Raw genomic sequence first — 27,967 nt, forward strand, 5'->3', positions numbered from 1 at the left:
CAAGTAGATGCGAGGATGTGAATTTAGGAAAGATTGAAATGTTGGCGCTGAAGAGGAAAGAGATGAGGTGTAACATGCATAGGGATGAGATGTGGAGAGAAAGTACGGACATGTGTAAAATAGAATGGACATAATTGGAGTGATTGGGACACTCTGGAGACCGCTTCCTTTTCCACAGGCTTCAGTAATGTTTAATTTAGTTTCTCTTTCAAAATTGAAACATTTTCAATATTATTTAAAACAAAATCATTGTCACTCATTTATCTTAAACAGCTAACCGTTGGCAAAACAAATAGTCCTTGCTGATCTTAGGTGAATGGCAGTTGTTGTGTTATGTATCTGGCTATAATAACAGAAAGCTCTGGGTTTGTGTTCATGCCACACCCAGAATTACATAGGCCACGCCCTCTTGATAGACACTACCCCCTCCCCACTACTTTTTTCATCTCGTTTAAAGCTCTGTTCCTAAATGCAGATTACTTTTTTCCAGGTGCCAGACTGGATCTACATTTTTAAGCAATTGCTCCCATGCACAAGTAGGCGGTGCTTTCAGACCCTGTGGCAGCCTTGCCTCTCCTCCGAAAGAGAGGGCATGAAAGCCTGTGGACTATTATAAAAAAAATCCATGCTTTTCGGCTCATATCCATAGCTTTGCTCCCTGAAGTTTTGTCGGTGTTGTACTGCTCTCTCAAATGTTTGTTTTAAACAGTGTTCTTGGGTTGTGTTGCTTCTGGAAAGTTACAGGCTTCAGGTCATGCTGTACCATGAGGAAGCAGATGATGGTTACAGCCTAGCTGTTGCACTCCAAGCCACCTTCCACTGTAAGTCCCAGTCCCAGTCCCTGTCCAGGACTCCAACACAAATCCAAAGGATAAGTCTCTACGTAAGCACAAGACCAGATGGAAGGCCTTTCTCGATCACTCTTGCTCAGTGGAGAGATCCTCAGTTAGTACTCAAAAAACCTGACTGACTCCTTGACAGTCATCTGACTCCAGTTCCATTCCCGAGCTGGTGTGCTCCAAATTTTACGGGTCATCGTTCACTCTGCATCAGTAGAGAACTTCAAGGAGGCAATGCTGCAACTTTTTCGGATGATCCCACGTCCACATGGAGCACCTTTATGCACTATAAATCTGCTGGGGCCCACAGTCCTTCTTCTGCAGGTAGTGACTTCCCCAGTGCCTAATACCTCAGAGCTCTGCCCGGCTCTCCAGTGGCGCCAGGCATGCCTCCACTCCTTTACTGACCACCACGCTGGTTTCCACTGCTTCAGCACCTACCCTGGCTTCAGAGGCGCTGGTCCTTGATCGTGAAGACGGAGAACGTTCAGCTAGCTTTCAGCCAATGTCTTGTTAGGAGTTGATTAAGGCACAGCTTTGTCTGCCTTTTATGATGACTTCTAAAATACCTTTGTCCAGCCAGTTCTTGTTGGACAGGATGCAGCCAATACATATTACAGGCAGGTCTTGACACCGCTGATTATGTTATGTTGACAATTATTTATAGAGCGCACTTTCACCAATTGGTTTCTTGGCGCTGATAACTGAAGCCCTGTTAATCTGTCCTACACCTGAATTAATCTAGGCTTGAGCAAATAGCCAGTTCTTCAGAAGCCTCCTGAATTTAATGAGTTCCCTGCATGCTCTGATATTGGGTGGCAGGGAGTTTCAGAAGCCAGGAGCCAACACTGCAAATCCGCAACCAACTTGTCGCTTCCGCTTATAGACGGGTATGAGTAGCAGGTTCATGTGAGATGAGCGCAAATTGTGCACAGGTACATGCCTTTGAATGAGGTTGGAAATGAATTTGTGGCTTGGGCCATGTAGGGACTTAAAAATCAAGCAGTCCACTTTGAAAGCAGAGCGTTATAGAATGGGTAACCAATGCAACTTCCTCATAAGGGGGAGGCATGTTCTCACCCGAGTTGCTAAAAGACCAGCCTAGCTGCCTGATTTTGAACCAACTGCAGTCTCTTAATGAGATACAATGGTATGTCAAAATAAAATGAGTTGGCATAGTCCAAGTAGGAGATCACCATGGCAAGAACGGCCTGTATTACTGCTTCTCTCGTGAGCAACCTGCTGATTTTGCTAAGTTGGTGATGGCAGGCCGTGGTTACAGATGTGATTTGGGTTTTCATTGCTAGGTCGTTGTTTATTATCTCCCCAGGACTTTTTGCTGAGGAAGACTTTATGGGGGGGGGGGGGGGGTGCACCCAGCTCGCATGGCCAGAACTGAGGACTCCAGAGGTTATTGGTGCCTTCTAATAGGATCAATTCTGTCTTATCAGGGTTGAGTTTCAATTCATTGCTATTCATCCAATCCCGGATATGTAAGATTGTGGCTTGAAATTCTGATGCTGAGTCAGGGGTATTATTTTTTGTAGTGAATATGAGCTGTTCGTTGTCCGCATAGTTAAAGGTGCACACCTTCCTGTTTTTTAGGGCTGTGCTATGGGCACTAGCATTTTGATTTGCTGGTTCCTAAATTTGCACCATAATTTTCTCCGGGAATATGCAGGCCTCCCTACTGGGTACATCTTTTGATGGTTCAAGGCTGTTTAGAGATGAAGCAAATTGAGCTTTGAAGGAGTTGAAAGATAGTCTTGCTTCCCCTGGCCCACCAGCTCCAACACCAATACTTGAAGCTCAGGGGTTATTCATGGAGCCTGGTTAACTGCCAGAGGGAGCAATCACAACCTCTTCAGCAGCCCAATGTGCCGGGGCATGGAGGTGGCAGAGGAAGGGGCCACTAACAAGTTCAGTCCCCAGCTCCTATTCTGCTGCCAAGCTACTGTGATTTCAAACTTGGGAAGTCATCTGGGGAAAATATGGGGCCGAATATATGCAGCTGGCATGCAATTACATCGGACCTGGAGATTGTGCCGTTTGTTTGTCATGGTTACTCTCTTCCCTTTCTGCCAACTCCTTCTCCAGTTCCTCCTACTTTTACAAAGAGTTTGGGAAGGATGGAGAAATGTTTTACCAAAGAGGTTCAGTCATTGTTTCCCAAAGAGGCAATGGTGAGAGTACACCAGAAGGCGAAGAGCAAATTGTGCTACTCCTGTTACTTCTTGGTGCCAAAGAATCTTTGGCTCTTAACCCTGCCTTTGTTATGATAGGATCAAGATGCTCACTGTAGCCCAGTTCCTCTATGCCCTTAATCCTGGGGATTGGATGGTGTCCGTAGACTTGCAGGATGCGTACTGTCCTGTACCAGTCCTGCAGTTCCACAGGCGTCTCCTCCACTTCATTGAGGGAAGGAACTCTTGTAGTTCTCCATTCTGCCCAATGGTCTCACCTCTGCTCCCAGATGTTTACAAAGATCATGGTGGTGGTCGCAACCCATCTTTGTAGGTTGCTGGTAGAAGTGTTTCAGTTTCTCAATGGCTCACTGTTGAATGAGGGATCATCAGTAACAGGCCATCTGCAGATGACCATCTCAATGCTGTCTTGCCTGGGGTATTCAAGCAACCAGCTGAAATCCCACCTACAGCCAGTGCAGAGGATTACTTTTCATAGGGGCCAGTCTATACATAGTGGCGTTCATAACTTTTACACCCCATCATACTGAGTCTAGGATTTTCAGGATATGACATGATGTTTTTGGCTCCGACCTGTGTTCTGGTCCGGATGGTTCTGAGGCTTCTTGGTCTCCTGGTGATCCTGCTGGTGTCTCATGCCTGTTGCCACATGTGGGACAGGCATTGGCCCATCTCCCTTCAGTGGACTCAGCAATGAGGATGCGCCTCAGACAACATCCACGTATTGGGCAAGGATGCCTTTGATCTACACTTGTGGGTGAAGGACACCAACCTGACTTGCGGCAAGCCGTTCTGAGTTCCACATTGAGAGCACACAGTAGCGAGAGATGCATCAACTGTGTTCTTGGGAGGCCCCTATAAGAGGTGAGGTGAAGATCAGAGACCTACAGAATAACATTAGGGCCTTCGATTTGATCATAGGCTGTGCTAATACCGTAGCCCCCTGGAGGTCAGAATGAGAAGAAGCAACACACAAGCCAACTGCTACACTGAAGACCTAAGAGAATCCAAATGCTACTACAAACAGCTGGAAAGAAAATGGAGATCCAACCAGATGTCAATGCAAGAAATCTCTACAAAGATGGGCTGAGAAGACACAGCACAAAGAAAGAAGCCAGGAAAGCAGCCCTAGCACTGCGATTAGAAACCAGCCCCAACAACTTAAAAAAAAAACTCTTCACTATCAAAGAATTCTCCAGCTCCACTGTCCCCACTAACACCATCACTCCATCACAGAATCTCTGGAAAAGATCTTTTTTCACTGCAAAAGCTTGAGCTATATAACAACTTCAACCTCCAGCACACTAAGATATCATCAACCAACTACCTGCCACCCTTACAAAGGACCATCACTTGATGGATTGGAACCCCTCACCGCGGAGGACACCATTGAAACCATGAAATCTATCAACTCCAGGACCCCCACCAACACCCCAATAACCCCACCATATTTACAACTTAGGAGGAACCCTGATCAGCTTTATTCTCCCCACCATCCTCAATACCCACATCCACAGTGGAACCTTCCCAAACAACTGGAAACACTCTGAAAAAACCTTTGACCGACCCTGAAGAACTCAGCAGCTACCAACCCATCTCGCTTTTGCACTTCCCAGCCAAACTCATGGAGAAAGCCATCAATAGACAACTCTTCAACCATCTAGAACATCACCATCTCCTGAACAACACTAGGTCAGGATACCACATCACTGAAACTGCTGTTACTGCAGCCACGATAACATCCGGACCATCATAGATAGACAGGGGGAAACTGCAGCATTCATCCTACTTGACCTCCCTGCAGCTTTCAACACACTCTCACAGCACTCTCGTCTCGAGACTGCCCCACCCCGGAATTCAAAGACCTCGCCTGTACTAGAATTACTTATCTGCAGAGTCCAACAAGGATCATACCTCTGACCTACCCTCTTCAGCATACATGGCACCGCTCACCAACGTCATAAGATCCCATGAAATCAGCATTGCCTCATATACAGACAACACACAGCTCATCCTCTCCCTCATAGAAAATGCCAACACCACCAGGACCAACTTCGCCACCTACATGTCCAGGGTGACGAATTGGATAAACCAAAACTGCCTAAATCTCAAACCTGAAGTCCTGACATCGGGTACAGAAGCTCTCTATGGGACTCCTCCTGGTGGCCATCTGGACTGGGACCCATGCCCACCCCTGCAGACCATGCCAGAAAGTCAGACTCATTCTGGACAACAAACTTGTGATGACCAACAGGTAAACTCCATAACTTCTTCCACATCTTATGTGTGCTCCTCAAGATCTTCAAATGGCTTCACCAAAACAGCTGACGCAGGATCACCCAAGCCATCACCTTCCTCACTGGTGTTCCTCTACCTCGGACCGGTGGGTGCTGCAAATCGTCCGAAGGAGCTACTCCCTCCCCTTCGAGTCTGCCCCTCCAGCCATGTCACCTCATTTCCCCCGCATGTCGGGGGGCCAGTTTGCGCTTCACCGGCAGGAAGTCATTGCCCTCTTGTCCAAGGGGGCCATCGAGCGCGTCCCTGGGCCAGAAGTAGGACATGGTTGTTATTGACAAACGTGTAAATGCTTTTTCAGAGGTAGGGATCCTATTATTTTTAGGCAAGTTTTTCCAGCTCCCAAAATGTATTTGCAACTATGTACTGATTTGGTATCTGGAAGGAGTGAGTTGCAGGCACCCCATCCAAATACAGAATCTGTATACTATGTCTCATTGTTTTGCAATCAAAATACTTTTGCAAACCATTGAAAAGTTACCAACACCCAAGGAGTTGGTAACCCCTTCGCAAAAGGAACAGGTCCCATTGGGGCCCCTTCCCATTTGTTAATCTAAAAAATGTTAGGTAAATAAGCATTGCTTCGTGGGCCCACTGCCAAGTCTGAACAAAAATTATTGGTAAACAAAGCCCTTTTCCTTTAAGCAAAATTTACTACATTTAGGTAAAGTTTATTAAAAGTGACCCCAGACATGGTGATCTGCGAACGCCAGCAGGCCACTCTCAGTGATTGCATTCAGTCATAGTGAGTTGCAATTTATGACCTACCTCATTTATGGATGAGTGAGTTGGATTACAATTCAGAATCTTATGAACCTACCCATTGGTGCATAAGTCTGTTCTAAAGGGTATTTACAGGCTGTAAAAATACTGTTGATTGCCAGTGCACCAACGTGCCATACCAAATGTAAGCATTGTGGCCTTGAACCTGAAACCATGTTTTGTTTTGTTTTATGAAAAACCTTTAATCAACAAATTTTAAGCAAAAATAAAAGTGCCATGAAAATAAGAACCACAGAAAGAACTGGACGGAAATAATTTAGCCTGGTTAAACAAGATCCGCCAATAATACTTCGTGGTGGGCGTGGGACAATTCAGCAAACCTGTATCATGGTACAAAGTCAGGCTAAAGACTGTGGTTATCCGCTATGGAGCTGACAGTCTGACCGATATTGAAGGAGAAACGAAGACCTGGTCCAAAAAGCTTCTCTTTTAAAATTGTTCTTTGCAATTTCATAGTTATACTGATCAACATATTTACCTTTTGTAACACTCTTTCTGGTGAATGCTCTTATTTGACTGTAGATTCTTTACCTTTAAATTATCCCCAGGTGCCAGACTGTATCTGGAAGCCCCAGTAGGTGGTGTTGTGTGACTCCGAGTTGACTCCACCCCAGAAGTGATGACTGGCACCTCGTGTAGGCGACACCCAATTGCGCTATTGGTGTTGGGCTCACTGATACTTCAGAACCCAAAGCACCGCCTGCATGTGTCACTTGGCAGGGTCGACAAGCAGAAGGCAAAAAGGGCAAGAAGTCTGTCTCCCTCACTGAGACCCCTGACGTAGGCCTCAACCATCAGGATCATAGCCTGGGCTCTTTGATCTGCAGGTATTACCTAAAAGTACACTGTATCCAGGATGACTCCGATAAATGGAGCCTTTGCAAAGGAGTCCGGTGTGACTGTGGAACGTTTATAGTGAATCCCAGCAATGTAAGGAGGTTCGTCATCATTTAGAGGTGGTCCACGACTGACTGTGGCGAGCCTACATTTAACAGCCTGTTGTCAAGGAAATGGAAGACTGGTACCACAAGCTCTAGAGGTTGGCTGTGACTACAGCCATCACCTTTGTGTGATCCCGAAACGGAGCACTGCAGACTGAAAATGCTCATCGCCCACCTTGACCCTCCGTGTTTGAAGGCCTGCGGGACAGGAACATGGACACAGGTGTCCTACAGATCCAATGCTACCATCCAGTCTCTTGGATCCAGAGCAGTTAGAACCTGTGCAGCATGTGCATCTTTAATTTCTCCTTTCTTAGGAGGAAATTGAGAGGCCCTTTTCCAGCACTAAGAAATAACTGGAGTAGCACCCAGTACCAATCTCCGAGGCCGAGACCATCTTTGGCTTCTTTCTCCTGAACTGAAGCAAAATGGATGAATCATTCTCCTAAAACTGCTCTGGGTGTGGAAAATGAAGTGGGATGTAAAGTAGTGGCAGGGTGTAGTCCCATTGGATTATCGGCAGGACCCACATGTTTGATGTTACGGCTCTCCAAGCATAGAGGAAAATACTTATTTTTGACTCCCATGGGGGGGTGGTAGTGTGTCGCTAAGGGCAAACTAAAGCATCTTGGAGGCTGCTGCCGGAGGGGCTGGGGATTGTGAAAACTTCTGGACCTGCGAGGCTGGATGTTGTTTGTTGGATTTTCTTAGTGGCGGATTCTCCTTAATGGCAGAGGAGCGTCTCCCCACTGCCTGGCTCAGAGCCAACAAATATAAAATAAAACAATGCTCTTGTTTTATTTTACAGATACTGGCTCTTACCCAGCGGTGTTGGGAGGTGTGGGCGGAGGCATGGGAGGGGGAAGGAGTGCTACGAGCACTCCAATCCATAAGGGTGCATATGTGTTTTGGTCAGCTGTCTCAGGCCGACCAAACACACTTGCGCACTTAGATTTTCCCCATCCCAGCTGCAATGAGCAGCCGGGCTGGAGAAACCCCACAGACTCCCTGGTCTGAGCAGGGAGTCTTTCCTGCCTGCTCAGACCAAACCCTAGCTCTGCTCTGCAACACGGGGGTTGGATGAAGCCTGGGGGCTGCTGGGACTCGGCAAGAGGAGAGGTGGCGAATGCACCGCAGCGCTAGAGGGGGCCAGTGGCAAAAGATCATTTCTTTTTTTATATTGTATTCTTCTCCACGCATGACGCCTCTCTCCTGCCCGCCCCCACCCTCCGCACCACCCTTTGTTTATGGTGACCGCCGCTGTACCCTATACCCTGACCCTGAAAGGACTGGGATGCCTGATGTTGGGGTGGTGAGCCTTGATGCTTCCTGTCGGCGACATCTCTGGTGATGCTTCCAAAGGGGCAAAATTGTGGGGATACTGACTTGCAGGTGTGGCAAGACTGCAGGCCAGCACGGTGGCTCTATATATATTCTCGCACAAAAGGCAAGACCCATCAAAAGGCATATCCATAAGTTTGGTGTGAATGAGACTATCCCTTGGCTCAGTTCAATAGGTATTGAAGCCCAAATACTAGTCTTGGACACAAGTATAACTACAGGTTAAATCATAAACATGGCAACAATATTTGTATGAAAATATAAAAAATATTTTATTAAAACAATTAACAATTCCGAATTGTGTGAACACGACACTTGATAAAAATAGAGTTAAACAACTCTATGCAGAAGTAATAAAAAACATCATCACATAAATCTGTTAAAAAACATGAATGGAACATGTATATGCAAAATTACTAACCAATTAATCGAAAGAAAGACCTGCTCAAGTTATATAAAGACATATAGGACAGACATTTGGTGGGAGAGAAATTAAACAAACACAGACAGTCACAATTTGTCATTAGAATATGCACATTAAATATCCAATCTAGCTCAAACCAAAACCCGACTTCTTTTCGATGTTCTTGGGGCGAGTTTGGTGGTTTAATTGTGCACTAGTATGCGTCGACGCGTTTCGATGGCCTTTTTAGATGATTGCCATCTTTATCAAGACTTGTAATCTTGTTTATGACTCTCCTACAGTGGCACTGGATGGTTGCCTTTATGTATAGATCCTGTTGGTAAATACATTTCAATAAGTATATGGCATAAGGTAACATGTTATTGTCACTGTAAAGGTTGCTTTAGACATGATCAGCTTATGTTGGATAATGTTATCGGCATTTATCATTGGCGTTTTTTTTAAGGTAACATGTTATTGTCACTATAAAGATTGCTTTAGGCATGATCAGCTTATGTTGGATGATGTTATCGGCATTTATCATTGGCGTTTTACATTTGTTATATCCCCAAGGTTGACAAAGCAATGATCAAGTACATCTTATTGTGGTATCACCCCTAGAAAATGTCTACGCATATACTTTTGGAAAAACATCTTCACATCACAACTTATATGTCCTACCAGTATGTGGGCTTCTGTTGTAAGGATTCCCCAAAAGCTATCAAACTGGGTACCCATCATATTGGTAACTCATGAGGACATGAATCCTCACTTATACAGGCCCTGAGGTTCCTCCCATTATGTATTCGGGGGTGCGGCAAAAGAATAAATTACCTTAAATCATCTTTCTTGTGTGGTTTAACGCTCTAAGCATTGTAAATTGATGGATGGTGTTTTGAAACTGTCTTGGCCTGCAAAGATATAAGTTGCCAAAATTGGATTCACATATTCTATTTATAGAGCTATGTCAAGGTTGATATTTGAAAAATTTAGATTACCTGGAAGTAGTATCCCCTTTGAAAAATGTTAGTCCTGATTGAACATTCTTGTTCCTGATTTGAGAGATATGGGGGCATGGATGCAATCACACCTGTACACCAAATATAGGTATTATTTTACAATGGTGTTGTCATTAATTATATTTTAATTCTATGGTCTCTTGGTCACTATGGGGTTACATGTACAAAAGTACCTGAAGAAATGTTATCCTCAGCTTGGTACTTCCGTCCCTCTCCGCTTGCTGTTTACTGTTTTAGCAGGGGACACCCTCCGTTTACTTCGTGTTCTAAAATAAATGTAGGTAGTATTAGGGGTACTGATGTTCTGAAGTCATTCTCAATAAGGAGCTTGCAGGGGATCTTACCTATTAATAACAAAAGAGGGGTCTTGGGATCGGGCGGTGTTGGCAGAGTGCCTAGTTCCCTCTCAGAAAAGCCTGGCGTGCCTAAGAAGTAATGGAGATGGGGAGAGTAGTTAGTTAGCTCTCTCATTCTATAGTGCGAGGCTCCCAAGGTTGTGGGACCATACCTGTCTCTCTGTGTCTGATCTCGTCCCGCCCGTCCGTGTGGCTTCTGGCTTGTTCTCTGTCTTCCGTGAAAAGTGCTAATTCTCGTGGGCGGTGGCAGTCTTTTTTATACTCCGTTATTGGCAGATAATTGGCATATCTTTAATTAAAAACAGCTGTGTGGGGTCCGTGTCAGGGCGGGATCTTGTTTCTGCCTGATGCGTCGCGGATTGATTTACTTCCGCGTTCCACGCCTCGTATTAGCTTAAAGCACGCCTCGTTTTGGCTGCGCTTTGTGTATCATGCTCGAGAGTCTCGGCCATTCTAGCCCTGTAATTTTTATTCTAATGAAACAATTTTCGTTTATCTTGGCAAGTGTCCTTTGGATATTTACGTCTCTGTAGGACAGGTTTTCAAGTTTATACAGGGTCAATGTTATCTGAGTCTATACCTCGCGGTGGAATAATGCCGCGTTTCAAGCCTCGTTTTGAGTTGATGGGCCATGTTGTTTGAAACTGGAACGCGCGGGCGGAATACTACCGCGTTACAAGCCTCGTTTTCAGTGAATGCGAGCCTCGTTTAAATAGTATTTATTAACATAGGGCTTTGCTTTGGACACATCTATTTATCAACGCTTGGGCTGTCCGTTCTATTTATACAAAAACTAATGTAATTATCAACTGCACATCATGGGTGTAATAATAATATTTCTTCACTGTATGATTCACACTGTACTTCACAGCTTGTTTACATTGAACCAAGTCGGACCCTGTGTAGTGATCATGTAAGCTGACACCTTGTTTAAGTCGACCAAGATAAGCAATGTACTAGTCTAGAGGAGTGTCATAAATTTAATGGAGGTTTGTCTTACAGGTTCAAAATAATTTTCATCCATTCCTCCCTAGAATTAAGGCCCTTCTCAATGGTTTCCAAATAGCATATGAACCATTGTTCTCGTTTCTTTCTTTTGGCCTCAATGCTACCTCCGCGTCTATTGACAGTTATTTTTTCAAGTATGTACCACGTTAATTCTTCACAGCCATGTTTTTTCTCCTGGTAGTGCTGTGTTAGTGGTGCATTTTCTTTGTTATTCCTAATTGCTGATTTGTGTTCTAGGAGTCTGATTCGTAGCTCCCTGCCAGTCTCTCCCACGTAGCCTAAGCCACAGGGACAAACTAGCAGGTACACCACGTTTTTACTCCTGCAATTATTTAAACTTCTGGGTATTAATGTTTTATTGTTGAAGATTAGTTTCTTAGTCACAATGCAATTAGGACAAATTGCACAGGATCCACACTTAGTTTCCTCTTGCCTTTGCACTATCTGTTAAGGTGGTTTGGAAGGTCTCACAAGGATTTTTGTAGGTTCTCACTAGTCTGTTTTTAATGGTTTTATTTCTGCGGAACGAGAAAAGTGGTTTGGGTAGTGGTGCAGGTAGGCCACTGTTGAGGATTTTCCAATTCCGATATACTATATTTTTAATTTTGTTACTTATGTTAGAATATTGGCTTACAAAGACTATTCTGTCTTGAGTTTTGTTAGTCTTTTCTTTGTTCATATCAATTAATTTGTCCCGGTCATAGAACCTAGCACATTTTAATGATTGTCTAATTAATTTCTTGGGGTAACCCCTGTCTTGGAGTTTTTTTTCCATGGTTTCTGCATGTTTATAAAAATCAGTTAGATTTGTACAGTTGCGTCGTAAGCGTAAAAATTCCCCAAATGGGATGTTATTTTTCTGGACTTTGGGGTAATTGCTTTTATATTGTAAGAGAGTATTTTTATCGGTCGGTTTTGTGTATAACTCTACTTCTAATTGACCGTCGTTCTCTTTGATTTTTATGTCTAAGAAATTTACGCTTTTGTTACTGTAATTTGCAGTAAACTTCAGGTTCCTGTCTCCAAGGTTTAACCATTCTAAGAATGAGTCTAGTTCCTCACTGGTACCATTCCAGACGAAAATAATATCGTCGATGAAACTATGCCAGTGGGTCACATTTTCAAAGAACGGTGCCAATTCATTATATACATGTTTCCGTTCAAAATGGCTGACATACAAGCATGCCAGACTGGGGGCACATGTGGCCCCCATACTGGTCCCCTTTACCTGCTGGAACAGTTCATCTCTGAATAGAAAAACATTGTTTTTCAACACTAACTCGACACAACCAAGTATAAACTCTATATTACCTCCCTTGAGATCTTCAGTTTCCAAAATAGAGGCCAGAACCTCTATTGTATCATTCTGGGGTATATTCGTGTACAGAGCTTCGATGTCCAAGGCAGTGGCGTCACTAGGGTTGGTGTCACCCGGTGCGGGTAACTCATGGTGTCACCCCCTCACGACTTACTGCATGGACCTCCTCCGCTCCGAGTCCGCCAGTGGACACAGCGGCAGCTGAATGTGCACGAGACCCACCGGGCCCACAGTGATACAGCAGGTTGGGTATTTCCATTGGAGCTGGTAACTCCTGCTATTTCCCTATCTTAGTAGCGCATCATTTGTAATGGGGGCCAGAAAAGTAACTTTCAGTCAGAGTTTTAGTAAGACAAACAAAAAAGAAAATCATCTCTAGTTGCACTCAATACATGTAAACTGTCACTATGGTGGAACGGAGACAGAAAGAAAGACGCATGCACTGGCGCCCTATCTCACAGACCGAAAAAAAAACAGGTCAAATGATGCTGCAAATTGCGTCCTATCATTAGCGTGAGGTAAGGTTCACATGTGATCAGCACACTGCCCCGTGATGTGTATATTTCTCATAGTCAGAGTGACATCTTAGAGCACATAGTGGCAGTGGCGTCTCCTCCAGAGCATCGCCCCATTGCTTTCAAGCAGTGCAAGAAGTAGAAACATAACATGGTAATAACAGACTTTCAGTTATTATCATTTGATGATTCCTGCTGCTTTGCAGGTTGCTGCTCTTGGAGCAAGGGAGGAGTGGTTTGTCGACTCCTAAGTGCACAATGACTGTTTGGTCATGACTCTCGGGCCGCTCACACAAGTCATGCACTCTTTCCCTGTGCTCCATGCAGGCTGCATTACAGCCTGCATGGAGAACATTCCCAGGCCCCCATTCCCTGTTGGAGCGTCGAACCAGGATGCTCAAAACCAATCACAACGCTGCATTGCAGTTTTGCTATTGGTCTGGGGTGCCTGTGTGCCAACCAATCACAACATTGGTTAGTGGGGCCTGTCTGTGCTTCCTGTTCCTCGAGGCGAGATAGAACAAAGACGCGTAACCCGGCGGCGCGAGTTTTGGGGGCAGCGGCAAAAATATTCTCTAGTACCCCCCCAGCTCTTCAACGCGGCGTGTGGTGGCAAAAGTCAGGGTCCGCCACGGTTGGCAGGCAGCGTGCCTAGCTACGCGCCTGGTGCCAGGGCTCTCATCAGGAGGCCACTTCAGCTTGCACCACACATTGCCCATGCCAGTGCTACCAATGATAGTGACAATACACTTACTAACCATCACCCTACAACCCTACAAGTGTGACAATTTGGAATATTCCAGGCCCCCCAAGTTATAAGAATCGCTTGGTGGGACGGTAAGGGGGATAGAAGTTAATTTTATGTATAATGAATAAATAATTAACTGTTGTTGTTGTCATCTCTAAATTAGCCAGACAGTGCAGACAGTGCTATCTTGTGGAATACAGTTTCAAGTGCTGGTGCTGACAATTAAGTGCCAGTGCCGAGCATCGGAAACCGCCAGCTCAAATTAAACCCTGGTTTTAAATGCTATATACAATGTATGTTAAGAGGAATCATGCTACCACAATGCACAACTTTATTCAGGCCTCATCTAAAAATATTGGAATAGACACCATACATCACAAATTATATTGAAAAAGAAAATTGTCAAAGATTACCACGAAACTTATTTAAGGAACGAAAGTCTCACATTGCTTGAAGACACTCACCTAGAGGTTTTCTTTAGAGAAAATGAGATTGACAAGAGTAGAGGACCAATGCTTATTTTAGCATTGCGATTCCACATACATACTACATTTTGTATTATCCAAGTCTTGATTTTTAAGAAACAAAACTAACCAAATAGTTCAGCACACAAAACATAACACTTTTTGCATGTTTTGGGAGGTTACAGATGCACCAAACATGATGTGGGACTGGTGGGTATAAACACTAGGAAGAAGCTGGTGATGAACAGTCATTGTCAGGGAACCTGGAGATGAAGGTACACAACCTCCTCACCAAGATCACAAATGTTTTGTGGCTAAAGTCCGGTTTACAGATTACATTATATAAAAAAAGTGCAGGGGTTCAAAGTTTCCTTTGGGAGCCTGCTGCTGGCAACCCTGAAGGCTGGGGTGGCCGAATGCTGGTGTGTTCAAATACCAAAGCCGTTACCCTTTTCCCACCACACCCTGCCTTCCTTTATCTTCTCTCTCGCTGGTTCCTTTTCATCTGACTTTTCACCCTTTGTTACTTTTTCCCATCCTTATCTTTCACATTATTTCGCTTGTTTCTACCTTGCTCTCTCTTGCTTAAAGTCTAATATTGAAAAATAAGTTCCAGTTGCTAAAAATGAGCGCCGGTGCTGACCAGCAGCACAAATTAAGCATATCCCCTGTCAGTGTTTGATGCAGAAAGAGGAGCTTATTTTACCTGCCCTATATACCCTGCTGTCCCTGGCTCATTCCCTAACCCCGTGGTAAAGTTGTGTTGCATCTCTTCAGAGCTTGTCTCCTCTTCCTGTCGCTCCCACCCTTTGTTTTCCCAACTTTGACCTGCCTACAAATACCTTGTATTTCATTTCAGGCCAGTACCTCGCCCATCCAATGTGTGGCTCCTCATTATAACATTTTGCATAGTGCATCATACAGTGGTCTGTAAGCACCTAAATAATATGGGATGAGACCGACAAATGGAACCAGTAATCTGATGTCAGCAATGTGTGTTAACTCTGAATCATCTTGTCATCTATACAAATCGAAAGGCGCAGCTAGCCATTAACTTCGGTTTTAGATGCTCACGACACAGTGGAGCGGATGTCTCAGTCTAAGTGGCGTCAGACAGAGCAACGCACACGTGCGCCTTATAAGTTGCAGACACATTTTACACTCTCAGTATGGGAATCAAAGCAGCAGACTCGTCACGGAAGGTCCCTGCATCGGGAGAAGTGTTAACAGATTAGTGCTTCCAAAAGAAGGTGCACAATCAGCAGATTTATTCGCACAAACATTAACTCGTACTTGTGCTCCTTTTATCAGCACATGAAACTTTAATTTTTCTGGTAGCAACATCACTGTACTTACCACACAGCACGTTCCGTGATGAATCACTGCCTTGAATCAGGGATAGGAGTCCGTTTTAGTAGCACAAACACGGCATGAATCTTCCGATGCCTAGTGACCTGGTGACCTTTGCGTGGAAGGAGGAGGCGACCGGGCAAGCACTGGCTCCAAACAGGGATGGACATCCACAGGCCCCAGCCTGCGCGCATACGATCAGACCTGTAAGAATGGCGCCGTTTTGACGCCTGCGTGCGTGGAAAGCAGAAGTAAAATTGCCGCCCGCCTGTGTCTGCCTCTGGCCAATCAGACCATGCATGCACTCAAGGCGTCACTCCAGGGTTCACAAGGGGCAGAGTCTGCTATAATGCTATTAATGAAAGAAACCATCCTTAACTATAAATGATTGCCAGCAGAAAGAATTATTGAAAGTAAACTATGCGTGAAAGTCTGCATCGGTAAATACAATAATTAGAGCTTCACTGCGGTATGCGTCGGTCACCACTCATTGGTGTCACCCCCTAGTGCTGGTGTCACCCGGTGCGGTCCGCACCCCCCGCACCCCCCTAGTGACGCCACTGGTCCAAGGTGACCAGGATCTGGGTCACCTTGTCGAAGCTCTGCCCCTCGAATACCGCAATCGCATGTGCTGTGTCCCTCAGATATGACCGCTGTTTCTGGACAATGGGGCGCAGAAAAAAATCCGCATATTTACTAAGCGGTTCTAATATGGAGCCCAAACTGCTCACTATGGGCCTCATAGGAGGGTCGTTTACATTCTTATGAATTTTAGGCAATCCATATATTGCCGGTGTTGTTGGGTCACTGTTGTACAAGAATCTGTACTCTTCGTCACAAATTAATTCATTTTCTTTACCAAAATTTAAGAATGTAGATACATCTCTTTTAAGTTTGTTGATCACATTGTTATGGACTGGGATGTAGTGTTCTCTCACATTCAAAAGGGTTCTCATACGTGAATTGTAGTCATCTGTATTAAAAACTACTACACCTCCGCCTTTATCGGCAGGTTTGATCGTTATGGACTCATCTTCTTGCAGTGATTTGAGGGCTTCCCTTTGACATTTTGGCAAATTGTTACATTGTCTCTGTGTGTTACTAACTATATTCTTAATTTCAATTTCTACTATTTTTTCGAATAATTCTACATTCTTGTCTATTTGGTTTAGGCTTGGTGTGAAGACTGATTTTGGTTTGAAACCAGTTACATTGGGTTTCGGTACATACTCTTTGTCAGAGAAGAATCTGTTAAGTCTGATTTTTCTAAAAAAGCTTTTTGTGTCTTTTTCTAGTTCAAATTTATTTGGGTAGGCTGTTGGTGCAAAACTAAAACCTAATTTAAGTACTTCTTGCTCCTCTCTAGACAGAATTTTGTTCGAGAGGTTTATTATCGGGAATTCATCTACCTCCAGTATCTGGCATTCCTGGTTTTTAGAAAGTTGGGGGTTGTCTGGTTCGGAGGTGCCGGGTTCCTCGTGGGTTCTTGTCTCGAGTGGTTCCGGTAGCTCCTTTGGCCCCTGTACTGGCGATTCCCTAAAAAATGTTGGGGTTCGCTCTGATAGTTGGACATTGGTCTACCTCCAAGTTCATTGATGTGTTCTTCATCATCACTTGAGCCTGAGGTTTCGGAGAAGGTTACTCTCCTGTTGTTGCCTCCTCTGGAATAGACCTGTCTCGGGTATTGGGGCTTTTCCCACCTTTGCTCACTTCTGCTCGTGTAGTAGTCTTTATTAAGAAACTGGTACACTGTTTCTGCACTGAATTTCTCAATATCTTTTCTTAGTTTGGTTGCCTTTTTATTTGTTAAATATTCTCTGTACCCTTCAGTTTCTTGTATTAATTCATCTAATTTCTTTTTGATATCCTCTATTGTTGTATTGCTTTAAATTTTAGCCTCCAATTCTTCAATTTGTTTATGTTCGAGGACCATTACTTCTTGTGCTGTCTCGATAATTAAAATTAGCCAGTCTCTACTACATCTATTGGCAATGTGGGTCCAAATTTCTAAAAAATTTTCATTGTCGGTAAAGAGCCCCGGTTCATTCCTTATCCTGAGGCCTAGTGGTATCACTCCTGCTCTTAGATACCCCGTTAGGAATTCGGCATGTAGCTCGGTCCTTATCAGTTTTTTCCTTAAATTTAGGATTTTAATTAGTTCTTCATGTCCGTTTTTATCGGTCACGTATTTGCCTCCTGATTGAGGGTTTTTGTTCAATAATCTATTGAGTTGGTCTTCGGTAAAGCCGAATGTTTTAAATTTATCCATTGTTTACTTACCCCGTACACCCAAATGGGTGTTATCTATAGGACTCTAGACTAAAATTATATTTACCAGAGTCCTAATGCACACACTCTCCAGTTCAACGAACTGTACTTTAGTTATCAGATTTTAGAGAGGGACCCCTAAAAACCAGGGGAATAGGGTACTGTCACACAGTATGAATGAGACTATCCCTTGGCTCAGTTCAATAGGTATTGAAGCCCAAATACTAGTCTTGGACACAAGTATAACTACAGGTTAAATCCTAAACATGGCAACAATATTTGTATGTAAATATAAAAAATATTTTATTAAAACAATTAACAATTCCGAATTGTGTGAACACGATACTTGATAAAAATAGAGTTAAACAACTCTATGCAGAAGTAATAAAAAACATCATCACATAAATCTGTTAAAAAACATGAATGGAACATGTATATGCAAAATTACTAACCAATTAATCGAAAGAAAGACCTGCTCAAGTTATATAAAGACATATAGGACAGACATTTGGTGGGAGAGAAATTAAACAAACTCAGACAGTCACAATTTGTCATTAGAATATGCACATTAAATATCCAATCTAGCTCAAACCAAAACCCGACTTCTTTTCGATGTTCTTGGGGCGAGTTTGGTGGTTTAATTGTGCACTAGTATGCGTCGACGCGTTTCGATGGCCTTTTTAGATGATTGCCATCTTTATCAAGACTTGTAATCTTGTTTATGACTCTCCTACAGTGGCACTGGATGGTTGCCTTTATGTATAGATCCTGTTGGTAAATACATTTCAATAAGTATATGGCATAAGGTAACATGTTATTGTCACTGTAAAGGTTGCTTTAGACATGATCAGCTTATGTTGGATAATGTTATCGGCATTTATCATTGGCATTTTTTTTAAGGTAACATGTTATTGTCACTATAAAGATTGCTTTAGGCATGATCAGCTTATGTTGGATGATGTTATCGGCATTTATCATTGGCGTTTTACATTTGTTATATCCCCAAGGTTGACAAAGCAATGATCAAGTACATCTTATTGTGGTATCACCCCTAGAAAATGTCTACGCATATACTTTTGGAAAAACATCTTCACATCACAACTTATATGTCCTACCAGTATGTGGGCTTCTGTTGTAAGGATTGCCCAAAAGCTATCAAACTGGGTACCCATCATATTGGTAACTCATGAGGACATGAATCCTCACTTATACAGGCCCTGAGGTTCCTCCCATTATGTATTCGGGGGTGCGGCAAAAGAATAAATTACCTTAAATCATCTTTCTTGTGTGGTTTAACGCTTTAAGCATTGTAAATTGATGGATGGTGTTTTGAAACTGTCTTGGCCTGCAAAGATATAAGTTGCCATCATCCAACATAAGCTGATCATGCCTAAAGCAATCTTTATAGTGACAATAACATGTTACCTTAAAAAAAACGCCAATGATAAATGCCGATAACATTATCCAACATAAGCTGATCATGTCTAAAGCAACCTTTACAGTGACAATAACATGTTACCTTATGCCATATACTTATTGAAATGTATTTACCAACAGGATCTATACATAAAGGCAACCATCCAGTGCCACTGTAGGAGAGTCATAAACAAGATTACAAGTCTTGATAAAGATGGCAATCATCTAAAAAGGCCATCGAAACGCGTCGACGCATACTAGTGCACAATTAAACCACCAAACTCGCCCCAAGAACATCGAAAAGAAGTCGGGTTTTGGTTTGAGCTAGATTGGATATTTAATGTGCATATTCTAATGACAAATTGTGACTGTCTGTGTTTGTTTAATTTCTCTCCCACCAAATGTCTGTCCTATATGTCTTTATATAACTTGAGCAGGTCTTTCTTTCGATTAATTGGTTAGTAATTTTGCATATACATGTTCCATTCATGTTTTTTAACAGATTTATGTGATGTTTTTTATTACTTCTGCATAGAGTTGTTTAACTCTATTTTTATCAAGTGTCGTGTTCACACAATTCGGAATTGTTAATTGTTTTAATAAAATATTTTTTATATTTTCATACAAATATTGTTGCCATGTTTATGATTTAACCTGTAGTTATACTTGTGTCCAAGACTAGTATTTGGGCTTCAATACCTATTGAACTGAGCCAAGGGATAGTCTCATTCATACTGTGTGACAGTACCCTATTCCCCTGGTTTTAAGGGGTCCCTCTCTAAAATCTGATAAATATCCATAAGTTTGAACAATACCTGAAATGTCCTTGGAAATCATCCATGCGTTGCTCCGGGGCACCAGGCTAGTTCTGACCAAACTGAAACAGTTGGTAATGATCCGTCCTGACCAAATGCCATACTTGACTTTTCTTTGTTGAAGATTTAGGATTAACCCTGCTATTAGATGCCTGCAGTACCAGGCGCTGAGGGGTAGGGTGGTGCATCGGGAAGGCAAGGTGACCCAGGGCGGATCTGTGTGATAACTGTGGGAATGAAACTCACTCTTATGTGGAAGGGCCAGGGAGAGAACACTGCCCCTTGTCATGGGAAGTGTTTAGTCCGTAGACCTCTTGTAGGTCCACCAACAAGCTCGCGGACTCTGATCCGAGTCAGATCTGAAAGTCGTTGAAGCATGGGATGGCCTTTTCTAGCCTAAGGCACGCCAGACCAGGACACAACATCGGCAAAGGTCAAGAATCTTGTTTTGGAGTAAGACAGGACCATGGGATCAGTTTCCTCCAGCATCTGGACCGGTGTCAACACAGCAGGAGCCAGCATAAATAGTGGTGCCGGGCAGAGTCTATTCGAAGTCAGGCTCAGGAGGCACAGAGTGTACTGAGGGCGGACCAGCTGGAGGCAACCCAACTGGAGGTCTCGGCGGATCTGTGGGACACAAAGACGCACCAGAGGCAGCCTATAAGGTGCTAAAGGTGCGAAGCATGGCCTCCTTAACACCTTGGGTGCTAAGCAGATCCCCCTCCTGTGCTGAAATTTACAGAATCCCCTTTTACATGACGAGCTGAGCTCGTCATGAGCATCAAAAGGGGTTAAGTGCCTCAATCTGTTGTGGCATTGCAGATGGCCCGGAAGATTCAGGAGTCACCTGTATCAGCTGTGGAATCTGCCCCTCTTTAGGGGGGCAGGGAGCCACATCGAGGGGCTCCTGGACGTTTTTGTGACTTTTCAGATGGAGAGTAGCGAGGCTGGGATGAGGCCGTGTCCTTCGAGCAGGCCTTATGCGACTTCCGGCAGTGTTCGGCAGCGTACAGCTTGGTTCCACATATCTGTATGGTCTTTGAGTGCCTCAAGGCATACTCCTTTCATGACTTAGAGTTGTGGCCCAAACCCCAGAGACTCGCCTCTTTGGGGTCTGTCACAGACATCTGTTTGTGGCAGTCCCTACAAGGCTTAAAACATTTAGTTTTAGGAGGGGACATGTTCCCTTTCACACGGACGAGAACTTTTGAGAGAAAAAACTTGTCAACTGATAAGAAATGTAGGCCCTAGCTCTTTGTACAGAGGTGCGTAAAGAAACTGATGTCCACGTGCTTGGGTGGCGCCTATATATGGCTCCAGATGTCACTTCCGGGTGGTGTCAAAACAGATAATCACGACACCACCGACTGGTGCAGGGGCTGTGCCGGAAACTCTTCCAAGTATTGCCTGGCACCTGGGGATTTTCTAGAGGTGAGGTATCAGCGGTTAGAAGTATTCATAAGAACTGGCATTTTTTCTTTTTATTGTTTGCCTTAAATGAAAAGGCCCTTTGGTAAACTAGGCTGTATAAGCCAAAACAGTGTTTATCCTGTACTCTTTTGGGCATGTTAACAGGCCTATGGTCGGTTTCTAAAGACCGAAAATCTCCTCCTTCCATGGGTTTTTTGCCTTTCCCCTTATCTACAGATTCTAAGTATACATTTATTTAAATTGTTTGCTATCTGTGTTTCATCTCTCTGAGATGCACCAAAGACCGTGAGCTTAAGTGTACTTGTAATAAAAACTTGTAAAATTTCATGCGAGACATATGCGGCAGAGAAAAGGGGTGGGGGTAGAGATTTGAACTGTAATGCACATGCATTCCCATTTATCAGGTGTTTTTTGTTGTGGTTTTTTTTTTGCAGCTACATATCAGTTTCCTCATCTGTCAAATGGAAGCATAAGGGCAGGGCCACTGTAGGTATGCGATATTGCGAAGTTTGCTGCATAAATATGGATTTTCCTCATTTGCCATACAATCTATTAACTACTGCGTAACATGCATATTTTTACAGAAAAGTGTTTCTAGCTCAAACAGATTAAAATGTACTAAAAATGTAGAAACCAGTGCTGCCACGCAGTAGGGAAGCCTTCGCAAAAGTTGAATGGCGACCTTTCAGTTGCTTATTGCTGTATTTGTCTTCTAAACTGGTACTAATTAGGTTAAACTCCTGCCCAGACAGTGATGCCTTTTGTAAAAATTACAAAATAATCAAATTGTACAATTGCAAAATGTGCTGCTTTATTCTGCCTAATTTGCCTTTACTTGTTTCATAATTTAGACCACGCTGCCGCAGAATTTGTACCGCCTCTGCCACATAATCCCAGTGGCCCTGCATAAAGGTCACATTTTTGGGAGCAAACCGGGATAGAGTATAAGACTGATTATCATAAACGACCATGTGTTGATTTCCTGTGAAATGCAATAGGTAGCTCTTTATTCACCCTGGGAAGGTTGTGACCGTGGAATATCTTAGTCAAGACTTTTAATAGATCTCCATCATTGCATGCACAATGACAGATGTTGCTCAGTCACATTTGTGGTGCTTTGGTAGATCTACTTGCGCATCCCATAAATCCTGCTTAAGTGTTACTGAGAATGCCATTGCGGCTAGTGATCTGGAGCGCCTTGCTGCAGTAGGTACTTCCCCAGCCTGAGATGAGTCAATGTTGGGGAAGTAATGCCCAGTGGTGAGACTATGATGTCAGTCAGTGTCCTGAGTGAGTTTTTCTCATAAACCTGTTGTCCTTGTTTAGTCTGTTGCCCAGAGGGGGATTGTAAAAGAGCAAACGATTGCTGGCCTGATTGTGGCCTAATATGGTTTCTAAAGGCACAGTGTGTTGTTTTTCTCAGGGCATGACCATTCGGCCTCTGGTGGAGCTGCTGGCCGTAAAGAAGAAGCAGGAGACGAAGCGCTCCATTAATGAAGAGATTCACACCCAGGTAACCCATGTGCGCGGCCAGACACTGTCACTGAGGAGGCGGGCTCAAACACGGTCACTGAGGAGGCGGGCTCAGACACTGTCACTGAGGAGGCGGGCTCAGACACGGTCACTGAGGAGGCGGGCTCAGACACGGTCACTGAGGAGGCGGGCTCAGACATGGTCACTGAGGAGGCAGGCTCAGACACGGTCACTGAGGAGGCGGGCTCAGACACGGTCACTGAGGAGGCGGGCTCACTGGCTCAGAAACGGTCACTGAGGAGGCGGGCTCAAACACGGTCACTGAGGAGGCGGGCTCAGACACGGTCACTGAGGAGGCGTTCTCAGACACGGTCACTGAGGAGGCAGGCTCAGACACGGTCACTGAGGAGGCGGGCTCAGACACGGTCACTGAGGAGGCGGGCTCACTGGCTCAGACACGGTCACTGAGGAGGCGGGCTCAGACACGGTCACTGAGGAGGCAGGCTCAGACACGGTCACTGAGGAGGCGGGCTCAGATACTGTCACTGAGGAGGCGGGCTCAGACACTGTCACTGAGGAGGCGGGCTCAGACACGGTCACTGAGGAGGCGGGCTCAGACACGGTCACTGAGGAGGCGGGCTCAGACACGGTCACTGAGGAGGCGGGCTCACGGGCTCAGACACTGTCACTGAGGAGGCGGGCTCAGACACGGTCACTGAGGAGGCGGGCTCAGACACGGTCACTGAGGAGGCGGGCTCAGACACGGTCACTGAGGAGGCGGGCTCAGACACGGTCACTGAGGAGGCGGGCTCAGACACGGTCACTGAGGAGGCGGGCTCAGACACTGTCACTGAGGAGGCGGGCTCAGACACGGTCACTGAGGAGGCGGGCTCAGACACTGTCACTGAGGAGGCGGGCTCAGACACTGTCACTGAGGAGGCGGGCTCAGACACTGTCACTGAGGAGGCGGGCTCAGACACTGTTACTGAGGAGGCGGGCTCAGACACTGTCACTGAGGAGGCGGGCTCAGACACTGTCACTGAGGAGACGAGGCCAGACACGGTCACTGAGGAGGCGAGGTCAGACACTGTCACTGAGGAGACGAGGCCAGACACGGTCAGTGAGGAGGCGAGGTCAGACACTGTCACTGAGGAGGCGAGGTCAGACACTGTCACTGAGAAGGCAGGGTCAGACACTGTCACTGAGGAGGCGGGCTCAGACACTGTTACTGAGGAGGCGGGCTCAGACACTGTCACTGAGGAGGCGGGCTCAGACACTGTCACTGAGGAGACGAGGCCAGACACGGTCACTGAGGAGGCGAGGTCAGACACTGTCACTGAGGAGACGAGGCCAGACACGGTCACTGAGGAGGCGAGGTCAGACACTGTCACTGAGGAGGCGAGGTCAGACACTGTCACTGAGAAGGCAGGGTCAGACACTGTCACTGAGGAGGCAGGGTCGGACACTGTCACTGAGAAGGCAGGGTCAGACCTAGGTCACCTTGTCGTCTCCATGCTGCCTCAATGCTGGGGTTAGGGGGCTAATATAAAATCCACCTATTTCTCCCATAGACTGCCAGTGCGCGGGGTGTGACAATCAAGGAACACTTCTCATCCTTTAAAGCTTTCTCAGATAGAGAGAAAGACACCTACAGAACACAGGTTTACCCTGAAACTATCAGTGCTAGGGGGCTCACACCATATGTTAACCCCTTACGCTCACAGTGCCCTTGCAAGAGGTCAGACAGTCTTATGTGATCCTTTGAACTCAAAATCCTACTCCTACACCGGTTCACACCCTCTAAGGGACCCCCTACACTCAGAAACACCATCTCTCTGAGCATTAGTAGTCATATGCTGTCTGCTCCCTTGCAAACACTGTCTCTGCTGAGGGGAGGCTCACACACGTATGTGACCCCTCACTATTACAAGCTCTATCTCTGCAAGGGAGCAGACACCCTCTTTGTGGCTCTTTGCACACACAAAACTAACCATGGAAGGGAGAAGACACTGCTATGGGACCCAGACACCCACACTTACAGACAGGTAACCCACTCTGCCCTCCAATTTCTGTCAGAGTTGTCACTGTTTAGGTCAACCCCTTGTAACTCATACTCTTTTCATTGGTGGGGTACAGATAAGGGAGGTGTAGACAAGTGGATTAAAGACATGTTGACTGCATCTTTCCTTTTGAGATTGGGAAGTCTTATTTTTTGGATGGGCTGGTCACTTTCAAATCACCCACTCTGTATGTCCTTCTCTTTCTGTTATAACTCGGTAGTTGGTGGGTTTACACTTGCAGCCCATCCCTTGCTGCTTGCGCCACCACAATGCCGTTGTGGTGAGAGGCCCATGCTACTGCCTGTTTTTTTCCTTCTTTGCTTGGTTGCTGTTTCCCCAATGCCTGCTGCTTTGTTCACCCCCTGTCTCTTTTGGCATGCTTCCCTCCATGTTGTGAGAAGCCACTCATGTTGGGTTGCAGCCATTTATAGGTTGGCAGCAGGTGGGGAAGAGCTTGGAAGAGATTTTTGAAGTTGTTGTTTTGGTGCTTCCTGTTGAACAGGAATTGTGTGTGTGTTATGATATTGCACCTCATGCCCTACCTTCGTCTTGAGTTTAGGTTGAGGTAGTAAAGACTCAGTCTGGTAATTTGTGTTTTTCATTTTCAGTTCTTGGACCACCTGCTGACTGGCATTGAAGACATCTGCGGTCACTACGGGCACCACCATTGGAAAGACAAGTAAGTGAGGGCCTCCTACCAAAGCTACCTATGTTAAAAAAGATACGTAGGTGACTGCACCCCATCACCAAATCTTTTGTTTTTTTCATTTATTTATTTGTTTTGTAAAACAGATACAACAGTGCAGTTCCCCCAGACATCCCTATTTTTTAATAACCGCATTTAGGTCATCACATTGCTCCTAACGATAACTTATTTCTCCCCCATGTGCCCATATCCACCCCATTAGTTCCACCATCTCAGGTTGAACGAAAAGTTCCAGGGGACTCGGCGCCTTGGGATTCCATGTTCGCAGATCAAAATCCGAGTCTCGGAGCATGTCCGTCATCATCCTCCAGGTCTGGATATCCTCTTGAGCCCGGTTATCCCTTCGGGCCAGCCCATGGCGGAGCTCCTCGGCCACCATCCATTACTGGACATCCCCAAACCACCGTGCTAGAGGGAGGCCTCCTGGGTGCGAACAGTGTATCTTGATTCTGTGCTTTGCTAACAGTAATACCAGTGACACACATATATTTTCCCTTTTTATACGCAGGATGTCCCCCCTGCACACAGTGCTTCAGAGAGCAATTCACTCTCCACCCTGGGATGGTGGCTAAAGATTTTGTGATCTTACCCCAATATTATGTAATAACTGGGCAGGACCATAGCATGTGACGCAGGTCCGCTGCAGGCTGTCTATATTGTGGGCATTCATTCCCCTGGATGCATTTGGTAGATTTTATTGAGAGCAAGTGGGGTAAAATAAGCTCTATGCAATCTCTTGATTTGTATCAGTTGAAACCGGGCATTACTTGTTACAATCTTATGATATCCCAGTACACTCTCTCATTCCGAATTAGTGAAGGGGACCCCCATACCCTGCTCCCATTTACCCCTCATCGCCAAGGGGGAGTGCACACCCCAACAAATCTTTCCTGCTTGAAAGAAACTAAATAAGAGTTCCATAGTCCTGCTTTCTGGAGTGGAAGGACAAGCAAGGGAGGGGTTCCCACTGAAGAACAGCTAACTTCTGTTTCAGGTGTTGAATATCCCAAAGCTTTCTGGTTCATGTGCTTCAGAATCCTTCTTGTTGTAGACGTCCACAGTATTCTGTGTGGCCATGTCCACTACCTATGCTTAATGTGGGGATAGAAGCAGGGACTGAATTTATAGGTAGGAGTGATTAAGCTGGGTCTTTCCATGGAGTCTCCAGGAATAGCACTCCGTGGTGCTGTAAGTGATGGCGCATGGCCTCAATTCCGTTCTAGTCCAACCTTTAAAAGAAAAGAAAGCACATTTCTACGAAAAAAATATCTGCAGTGTGAATTGGAACCCAAAAGCAAAGAAGCCGGCGACAGGTGTCCGTATTGATTACTGTTGCAAAAGCCAGGCTGGTCTATCATGAAGCCTAACTCTCAGAAACATTTGGGCCTATGTAAATCCAGGAGACCTGAGCAACAGTTTGGCACATGTTTGGATATTTTTTGAAAAGGTGACCGAGCAAACTGCATGCTAGACTCGCAAAGGACATGCAATACGCGCTTTCACCTCTCTGCCATTCATTCCAAAGGTTCGAACACACTTGAGTGGGGGGTTGTCAGGTGGGGGGCATGAAGGCGGATCATTGTTGCATGCGAAATTCTGCCTCAAGCTTTGTTTCTTTCATGGTTTCTTGTCTGTTCCAACACAGGCTGAATCGCTTCAATAAGAAGTACGTGAAGAAGTGCCTGATCGCCGGGGAGCGCTCCACTGAGCCCCAACTCATCGCCTTCTACCACAAGATGGAGCTGAAGCAGGCCATCGAGCTGGTGGAGAGCGGAGGCTTAGGGCGCATCCCCTCCGCTGTGTCCACTGTCTCCATGCAGTGAGTATCTCGTTGTAGGAGCTAGGACCAACATTTAAGAAAACTTGCTGAACCCCTCTTGGAAGCAAAGTGGTGGTAGATGTGACATGTTTGGTGAACGGAAAGGTGGTGGTGTCCTGCTCGAGGCAGAATTATGCAGCTGGTAGTGGGGATGTAGGCATGTTTGATGTCTCAGGAATGCTGTCACTGAGTAGACCGGCTTGCACAGACCTATCTGAAGCTCGTGCATGACTGGAGTAAACAAACTGAAGCTGGGTCCTTCGTAGTTCATGTAGGGAAAGTAGAAACATAACAAATCCAGCAGCTGGTACCGTCTAGAGGTATTAGCCATTGTAGCTTCCTCGTTAGAGAAGCACTTCCCTCTTCTCTAATATCTATGAATACATGATTGCCAC

At 45.2% G+C, this 27,967-nt stretch overlaps 1 protein-coding gene across 1 annotated transcript in view; it reads left to right on the top strand.

Annotated features, from left to right (window-relative positions):
- Window positions 1-27,967, top strand: part of SLC9A1 (solute carrier family 9 member A1) — a 294,820-nt gene that overhangs the window by 218,633 nt on the left and 48,220 nt on the right. Inside the window, exons 6-8 of the mRNA XM_086957609.1 lie at window positions 22,938-23,027; window positions 25,656-25,726; window positions 27,399-27,572. Coding sequence (XP_086813735.1) covers window positions 22,938-23,027; window positions 25,656-25,726; window positions 27,399-27,572 — 335 coding nt within the window. The remainder of the gene's footprint in view (window positions 1-22,937; window positions 23,028-25,655; window positions 25,727-27,398; window positions 27,573-27,967) is intronic.

The sequence above is a fragment of the Lissotriton vulgaris genome, chromosome 2_1 (assembly GCF_964263255.1).
Source record: "Lissotriton vulgaris chromosome 2_1, aLisVul1.2, whole genome shotgun sequence".
Taxonomy (NCBI): Eukaryota; Metazoa; Chordata; class Amphibia; order Caudata; family Salamandridae; genus Lissotriton; species Lissotriton vulgaris.